We start from the raw sequence: 9,466 nt of genomic DNA on the forward strand, positions 1-9,466 counted from the left end.
TACAATTTCCTGATTTTCATGAAAAATGTATGTAACTTTAGGATTTGAGCCCAGGAATTAATACTGCTGTATCTGGAAAGAAGGTCAAGAATGGTTCTTTCGAACCCAGACTTCTGATGTCAGAGACTCTTTTAGCTGAAGAGACTGCTGCTAGAAAGACGGTCTTGAGCGTAAGATCCTTAGCAGATAGTGGTTTATCCAGATCAGAGCTGATCGTGGTAAGCCCAGGACAAGAGGCAGATCCCATTTGGGGAACCTTGGTTTTCTCTGGGGTCTAAGCCGGATGGCACCCTTGAACTGGGGAACCAGGGGATGATTGGCCCAAGAGATTCCAGTAAATGCAGAGATGGCTAAGATTTGCACTCAAAGTGAACTGATTGCTAAAGGTAAGTCCAAACCTGTTCGTAAAAAAACTGAGTATATCTTGGACCTCAGGGGAACTGCAAGGGTTAGTTCTGGAAGACATATGATCTGTAAATTTTGACCAGATACGCTCGTAAACTTTGTAGTGCTATTTCTTCTAGCGTTAAGAAGAGTTGAAATGGCTTCTTCTGGACATCCTAATGCTTTAAGCCTTCCCCTCTCAAGAGGGGAAGGCTTGTAGCTATGACTAAGCATTGATATCCAATGCGAAACGCGTCAGCTATTTTTCCCAGTGTGTGCTTATACTTGTAGTGCATTTTTCCTTTACCCAATAAAGGGCACGTCTTTTTTAAGAAATTGGAGTGCGGCTGTCCATATCTTTCTTCTTTTGCACTTCCCCTCTCAAGAACCACACCCTGAGGTGCAGATGAGCCGGACATGGGTGCAATGTTGTGCCCTCAGAGAGGAGATCCGGTCTGAGAGGAAGAGGGATTGAGTCCCGGTAACTGAGAATCGTTAGGACGGAAAACCATGGCCTGTTGGGCCAAAATGGAATCACTGCTAGGATTTCTACATCCTCTGATCTGAGTCGGCGAAGAAACTGAAGAATTACAGGTATTGGTGGAAAGATCAATGCTATGCTGAATTTCCATCGATCTGTGAGAGCGTCTATCCCATAGGCTTGGGGATCCCAGAACCTCTAATAATACTTGATCAACTTGTGGTTGTATGGGGACGCAAACAGATCCACTTCTGGGGACACTCCCAGTGTTAGAAGCCAATTGAACACTTCTATGTGCAGAGACCATTCGTTGTTGTTCAATTGGATTCGTGATAGAAAGTCCGCTTGAACATTCTGGACCCCCAGAATGTACACTGCCGAGATGTTGGCTAGGTTCTTCTGGGCCCAATTCATAATTGGCTCCACCTCTCGGAGTAAGGACCAGCTGCGCGTTCCACTCTGCTTCCTTATGTAAGCAACAGCGGTTGTGTTGTCCAGCCTGAGCATCACAGAGGAATTCATTAATAGATGGCGGAAGGATATGAGCGCCTGAAAGGCTGCTCACAGCTCCAGTATGTTGGATACAGTTCCTTGAGAAGGTGTGCTCCACCTGCCTTGGGCTATTTCTGTCAGGCAATGAACGCCCCAGCCTTGATTGCTGGTATCTGAGGCTATTGTAACCCAAGTGATGGGACGGATCGAATGACAATTGCTGGATTCTTCCCCTGAAGCCACCACAGAAGAGACTTTCTCATGGGTTGAGTGAGCATGATGCGTTGACTCTTGCTGGGGAAGTCCCATTGCTGGAGAAACCCTTTTGGAATGGGTGAGTGTGTCACTGAGCCCACTTCACCATAGGAATGGTGGCTGCCATGGTGCCAATCACCTTCCAAACATTGAAGAGCAGATAAGTGAGGAGCAGCAAGTGTTGCGCGTATCCTGTCCCAGATTGTTGCAATTTTCTCTTCAGGCAATGAAATGGTGCCTTCTATTGTGTTGAAGAGGGCACCTAGAAATATCAGAGATTGTGTTGGAACAAGATGACTCTTCTCCAAATTCAATAGCCATCCGAATTCTTGGGAGAGTGGCAATTACTAGGTCCCTGTGTTCCAGGAGTTGACTTCTGTCTTGAGCTAGAAGTAAGAGATTGTCTAGGTAGTGATGAAGGCTAACTCCTTTCACTCGGAGGAAAGCCACAACGACTAACAGAACTTTGGAGAGCACCTGAGGTGACGTTGTGAGACCAAATGGTAGGCAGGTGAACTGTAAGTGTTGATTGAAAACAGAATAAAAAGAAAATAAATCAGCGCAAAAATGACAAATGAACCCCTATATAGCAGCTGAACACCAGGGTCAATAATCACAAAATCCCTGTGGAGAAACAAATACAGATGGTGCAGCGCTCAAATAAAATAATAAAAGATGATTAGAAAGTTCATAAAATCGCAGTACACCTCCAGTGAGTGCCAATGTAGACAGACAGATGACTGTGTAGGTAACTTCACACGTGCTAAACACACATCCACCACCACATGAAATGGCCTCTCACCTCACCACCTGGACCCTTTGATTATGGAGGTTCAAGAGCGCTTTATGTGTGAATATCAGCAAATCCAACAGTAGTAGAGACGTCACAGAGAAACCGATAGGTCATCCCAGGTCATGTACTGTTTGGGTTATGCCAAAAGTGATCTTGAAGGTGAGATCACTAAAGTTAATATGATGGAGAGAAATATATTGGTTGCTGACCATGTCAGTAAACCTAACCCAGATGTTAATAATTTCAGGATGATTCTTGATTATAACGTTCAATTCAAGGCGTTTGAGAGAATCATCAATAAGAATTGGTCTATCTTGAAAAATGACAGTGTTAGGACCTGTTTTGCCTGCATGTCCGCAGTTTATATACAAAAAAGCACCCTCGCTGAGGGATCGTCTAGCACCAAGTGTCCTTAACCCTTTCACGCCGACAGGACGCAGATATGCGGCCCCAAATGCCTGGGCTTTCTTCCGTGGAGCCGCATATCTGCGTACATGTGTTCTGGCCAGGAGCGCGCCGGATCGCGTGCACGCAGCGGGGAGACGGGGGTGTCGAATTGTCAGTCGGGTCTCGGGCTAACGATGCACAGGTCGGAGAACCCGCCCCCAGTCACGTCATCACTGTGCCAGCCAATCACAGTGAGCACATGAATGGGAAGAGTGAAGAACAGTATCTTTTTCTCAGATCGCCTGTGAGGAGAAATCGATACATTGTCAAAACTTCATCAAACTTCATCAAAAGTAAAAAAAAAAAGATAAATAATTATAATCAGCCCACAATAGGTCTTAGATTAGGTTATGATCACCTTTGTTAGCATTAGTTAGGTTCAGTGACAGTACAGGTAATAGTGACAGTTTTAGTTGAGTATTTTGTAGTGTCAGTAGTTAGCATTTGAGGTGCAGTGACAGCTTCCCTTTAGTACAGTAATAGTGACAGTTTCAGTTTGAGTATTTTATTAGTGTCAGTAGTTAGCATTTGTGTCACCGTTCATCTCAGCGTTAGTGTTTCTGTCACCGTTCATCTCAGCGTTAGTGTTTGTCACCGTTCATCTCAGCGTTAGTGTTTGTCACCGTTCATCTCAGCGTTAGTGTTTGTCATCGTTCATCTCAGCGTTAGTGTTTGTCACCGTTCATCTCAGCGTTAGTGTTTCTGTCACCGTTCATCTCAGCGTTAGTGTTTCTGTCACCGTTCATCTCAGTGTTAGTGTTTGTCACCGTTCATCTCAGCGTTAGTGTTTGTCACCGTTCATCTCAGCGTTAGTGTTTGTCATCGTTCATCTCAGCGTTAGTGTTTGTCACCGTTCATCTCAGCGTTAGTGTTTCTGTCACCGTTCATCTCAGCGTTAGTGTTTCTGTCACCGTTCATCTCAGCGTTAGTGTTTGTCACCGTTCATCTCAGCGTTAGTGTTTCTGTCACCGTTCATCTCAGCGTTAGTGTTTCTGTCACCGTTCATCTCAGCGTTAGTGTTTCTGTCACCGTTCATCTCAGCGTTAGTGTTTCTGTCACCGTTCATCTCAGCGTTAGTGTTTCTGTCACCGTTCATCTCAGCGTTAGTGTTTCTGTCACCGTTCATCTCAGTGTTCATGTTTGTCACCGTTCATCTCAGCGTTAGTGTTTCTGTCACCGATCATCTCAGCGTTAGTGTTTCTGTCACCGTTCATCTCAGTGTTAGTGTTTCTGTCACCGTTCATCTCAGCGTTCATGTTTGTCACCGTTCATCTCAGCGTTAGTGTTTCTGTCACCGTTCATCTCAGCGTTAGTGTTTCTGTCACCGTTCATCTCAGCGTTAGTGTTTCTGTCACCGTTCATCTCAGCGTTCATGTTTGTCACCGTTCATCTCAGCGTTAGTGTTTCTGTCACCGTTCATCTCAGCGTTAGTGTTTCTGTCACCGTTCATCTCAGCGTTAGTGTTTCTGTCACCGTTCATCTCAGCGTTCATGTTTGTCACCGTTCATCTCAGCTTTGTGTTTCTGTCACCGTTCATCTCAGTGTTAGTGTTTCTGTCACCGTTCATCTCAGCGTTCATGTTTGTCACCGTTCATCTCAGCGTTCATGTTTGTCACCGTTCATCTCAGCGTTAGTGTTTGTCACCGTTCATCTCAGCGTTAGTGTTTCTGTCACCGTTCATCTCAGCGTTCATGTTTGTCACCGTTCATCTCAGCGTTCATGTTTCTGTCACCAGTGTTTTATTAAAAAAAATATATATATAGATATATAACGTTTTACATTTATTACTGTTTTAGTGTGTGGGGTGTAGTTTGTGCCCAAACTGCCAGCATTTGTGTCTGCACAAGTGTGGGTTAGTGCCTCAGCCAGTATCAGTGCTCCCATCAGTGTCGTTGATAGGGTCAGTATTTTAGGAAAAAAGTTTTAGGTTTTAGTTTTTTTATAATATATAACAAAAAGGTTTACCTTTGCATATTTTTAGGTCTGTAGAGTGCCTAAAAAAATGGCAAGTAGGCGGTATACTGCTGAACAGGCATATGCCCTCCTGTGCTCGGACAGCGAACCTGAGTTGGGCTCAGAAGATGAGAATTTCATCTGTGACAGTGAAAGTGACACTTCAGGCAGCTCTTCTGACCATGAAAGGCCTGTTACTAGCAGGCAGCAAGAGGATGTAAAAGGTAGCCCCCCATCAGTTGCACAGCCGCTGTACACCTCTCAGTGGATACCAGCGAGCTCTTTCACCCCTCAAATACCAACATTTACAGCGTCACCAGGCATAAATATCAATGTTGAAAATTTTGGCCCTGTGGATTTCTTCAAGATATTTGTGGATGACGAGCTCCTACAGCACATGGTTGATCAAACTAATCTTAATGTCACCCAGTTTATAGCAAAACACCCGACATCTTCTCACAGGAAGAGATGGGTGCCAACACACCTTACAGAAATGAAAATTGTACTGGATTTGTTACTCAACATGGGCCTAGTCCGAAAGCCTAAAATTCGGCAGTATTGGGCCTCTAGTCCCATCCATGCCACCCTAGCTTTTCCTGCAGTTATGTCAAGAGACCGCTTTGAAGCATTGCTGCGCTTTATGCATTTTAACGATAATTTGCAGTGTCCCCCAAGCAGTGACGCCACATATGACCGACTGTTCAAACTGCGGCCCCTAATTTCTTTTCGGTCTAAGAAATTTGCAGCGGTTTATACCCCGGACAAAAATATCTCTATTTATGAATCCCTGATGAATTTTAAAGGCCGACTGCATTTTAGGCAGTTCATACCATCCAAACGTGCCCGGTGTGGCATAAAATTTTACAAACTGTGCGAAAGCACAACAGGAAATACATATGGATTTCTGATCTATGAAGGACGGGACAGACATATCAACCCCCTGGGCTGCCCAGACAATCTTGGAGTCAGTGGGAAAATTGTCTGGCAACTGATCCAACCTCTGCTTCACCAAGGCTACAATCTTTATGTCGACAATTATTACAGCAGTGTGACACTTTTTAGATCTCTGCATGCTGCTGGCACAGGAGCATGTGGGACTGTACGGAAAAACCGCAAAGAGTTTCCACAGCAGCTGGTGAGACAACGTTTGCAGAGAGGCACATCACTCAGTTACCAACAGGAGGAAATGATGGCTGTCAAATTCTCAGACAGAAAAGAAGTCTATATGCTGACAGCAATCCACCCAGAGGGCACAGTGACTGTAACAGAACGGGGGTCAGCTACACCGAAGGAAAAGCCACTGTGCATTACGGCATACAATAAATACATGGGTGGAGTCGACCTCTCTGACCAGATCTTGCAGCCCTACCTGGTGATGAGGAAATCTAAAACCTGGTACAAAAAAGTGGCAATATATCTTATACAGGTGGCAATCCACAATTCATTTGTTCTTTATAAAAAATCTGGTGGTACTGACACCTTCCTGCAGTACCAGGAAAAAATTATAGAACACCTGATGTTTCAAGAAGACCCCAGACAACCTGCAGAATCAGAGGATGTTAGGAGACTAACAGAAAGACACTTTTTGCGTCCTATCCCAATCACCGCAAGCTGCAAATTCCCCAGGAAGAAGTGTCGTGTGTGTGGCAAAAATGGCAAAAGATGCGATACTCGTTACCACTGTCCCACGTGCCCTTCCAATCCAGGCCTGTGCCTCGACCCTTGCTTTGAAATTTACCACACCATCCCACATTATTAGAAACTAGTGAGGTAGGAGGTTATTCAGGGTGTAACATGTAACATGTTACAAAAGTTGAACTTCTCATTTTAAAAAGTTACATCACACTGCAGTGTCTGTAATGTATACATTGATAATTAGACTTGGATGAATTGCCCTCTCTGAATGCAACATATTTTTGGATCCTGCTATGGGTAAAAAAAAAACATATTGCACACATATATAGTATCCCCATGCACGTCAGAAGTAGGAGAATTTATTTTGGGTTGATTTTTGGCGGTGGGTCAAAGTAATGGCACAAAATATATAGCTAAATTAAAACATTTGTGGAAAAAAAAAAGCAATGTATGTTTTTGCCTACTAAATTTTAAAATTGTTCCCACAAAAATTGAGAGGCTAAAAACCCAACATTTACCCCTAGATAGATACCTTAGGGGGTCTTGATTGCAAAATGGAGTGATTTGGGGGGTAGTTCCAATATTTGGATACCAGAAAGTGTCTGTAATTAATCCACAGTACCTGAAATGTTAACTTGGATTAATTGCCCTCCTAAAGGCAAAATGTGCACTATGGATTCTGGGCCCAATTATGGGTACAAACAACAATTTAACACACACATATGTGGCATATTTATTCACAGCAGTATTAGGAGAAGTTATTTTTGGTTGTTTTTTGGTGGTGGGTCATGGTAGCAGCAAGAAATATATAGTCAAAATGTAAAAACTGTTATTTTTTTTACCTTTTTGACCAGTTTTCCTTTAATAATAAAACAGAATTTATGAGTTATGCAATAAAATTTACCACCAAAAGAAAGCCCAATGTGTCCTGAAAAAAACAAGGTATAATTCACCTGGATACACCAAGCAGTTACAAAGATATGTACAGTTTAACAAACACATGTCACAATTGCAAAAATGCGTTCAGGCATTAAGGTTTGTTTTACCCTTAGGCATGAAAGGGTTAATCCACCGATCCCTAGGGAAAATAAGTTGTTTGGGAGGCTTTTATGCTTGTGGTCGGTGTGTTTCTTGTACACTCCAAAACAAATGTTAAGAAACGGAAAAAGTTTTTATCATTTGCTACAAGTAGAGAATATGAGATTAAGCAGCTCATCACATGCGATACGGTAGGTGTTGTATATATGTTGCAATGTGGTTGTGGGTTGCAATATGTAGGAAGGACATCTAGATCTTTGCATATGAGAGTTGATGAGCATGTCAGAAATATTAAGAAAGGTTTTATTAACCACAATGTATCTAGACATTTTAAACTAGTTCATCAAAAAAATCCCAAGAGCTGTATACATCGGCACCGGCATCGGCCTTCATTGTGAGTGTTTTTTATCTTTTATTACGATTAAATCGTTTATCCAAATGGAGAGCACTATGTTTTGGCATTTGTTTATTACATGACCTGGGATGACCTATCGGTTTCTCTGTGACGTCTCTACTACTGTTGGATTTGCTGATATTCACACATAAAGCGCATTTGACCCTCCATAATCAAAAGGGTCCAGGTGGTGAGGTGAGAGGCCATTTCATGTGGTGGTGGATGTGAGTCTAGCACGTGTGAAATTACCTACACAGTCATCTGTCTGTCTACATTGGCACTCACTGGAGGTGTACTGCGATTTTGTGGACTTTCTAATCATCTTTTATTATTTTATTTGAGCGCTGCACCATCTGTATTTGTAAGTGTTGATTGCCTACCGCAATGCGGAGATACTTTTGATAGTCTGCCACCACTGGAACGTGAAAGTATGCATCTTTCAGGTCTAATGACACTAACCAATCTCCTGGATGGACTGACTGGATTGTCAATAGTGACTCCATTTTGAATTTCTTTCCAAATAAATCGGTTGAGATGAGTCAAGTCTATTACTGGTCTCCAGGTACTGTTCTTTTTCTGTACCATGAACAAAGGGGAGTACATGCCTTCGCCTCGTTCGCACTCTGGAACAGTAATGGCTGCGCCTTGAGTTACTAAAGAGCTTACAAAAGCCAATAGGATTTGTTTCTTTTCTTCTGTACATGGAAGATTTGTAGGCATGAATCTGAGCCTGGGGTTGCTGTTGAAGACCCAGGTGTGGCCTGAAGAGACCGTCTTGATGGTCCAAAAATCTCGAATTGAGGTCGCCCAATTTCAGAAAGACTTTTCAGTAGACTCCTGATTACTAGAAGGAGTACTCTTAGTTTGCTTCTTGAAAGAAGACTGTGTCTGGATTTCCAGGGCCCTCAAGATTAACGACCAGGCCTGTAGCTGAGTGCTTACCTTGCACGGTCTGTATTCTGTACTCTAAAAAAAAGTGCGTTTCTGATTTTGTACACGCCTGTACTGAGGGAGGGACCCCGACTTACCACCTGTGGCCCAGGAGACGGCACTATCAAGTTTATTACCAAAGCGAGAAGAGCCCTCAAAAGGGAATGCGGCACCAAGCTTGCTTTGAAGCTGGATCCGCCGATCAGGGACGAAGCCATGAGGCACGGCGGGCAGTAACCGCTGACAACATTACTCAAGCCACTAGGCGAATAACATCAATAGAGGCCTCCCCCAGAAAGGCCGATGCTAGCCTGATTTCCTGAATAGGAAAGCTCTTGGCCATTTCTTCAGAGATACTTCTGAGGGGATCATTCACATTGTCTGACCATGCCTCTAAGGCTTTGAGACAGCTGCTAAAGCCAGAATTGGTTTACAGACTGATCCTGTGGTCAGGTAGATTCTCTTCAGGTCTGAATCAATCCGTCTCTCTAGATGATCTTTGAAAGAAACCGTATCTTCCAGGGGAAGGGTTACGTATCTCACCAAACACATCAAAGCTGCATCAACCAATGGAGTAGAGTCAAGATGTTTCACGTCTTCCTCTTTAAAAGGATATCATTTTGCAATTTTTGACTGCATAGAGACTTTTTTTTTATTTTTTATC

At 43.3% G+C, this 9,466-nt stretch overlaps 1 protein-coding gene across 1 annotated transcript; it reads left to right on the forward strand.

The window, feature by feature from the left end:
- The first annotated feature begins 4,854 nt into the window (after nucleotides 1-4,854).
- On the forward strand, nucleotides 4,855-6,564 carry LOC120930488 (piggyBac transposable element-derived protein 4-like). The gene has a single exon (XM_040341669.1). The coding sequence runs from the start codon at nucleotides 4,855-4,857 to the stop codon at nucleotides 6,562-6,564; it is 1,710 nt and encodes a 569-aa protein (XP_040197603.1).
- Nucleotides 6,565-9,466: the final 2,902 nt, after the last annotated feature.

Source organism: Rana temporaria, chromosome 1 (genome assembly GCF_905171775.1).
Source record: "Rana temporaria chromosome 1, aRanTem1.1, whole genome shotgun sequence".
Lineage (NCBI taxonomy): Eukaryota > Metazoa > Chordata > Amphibia > Anura > Ranidae > Rana > Rana temporaria.

Bases quoted from the DNA above. Each gene is read 5' to 3' on its own strand.
- LOC120930488 (XM_040341669.1), top strand. From the start codon at position 4,855: ATGGCAAGTAGGCGGTATACTGCTGAACAGGCATATGCCCTCCTGTGC.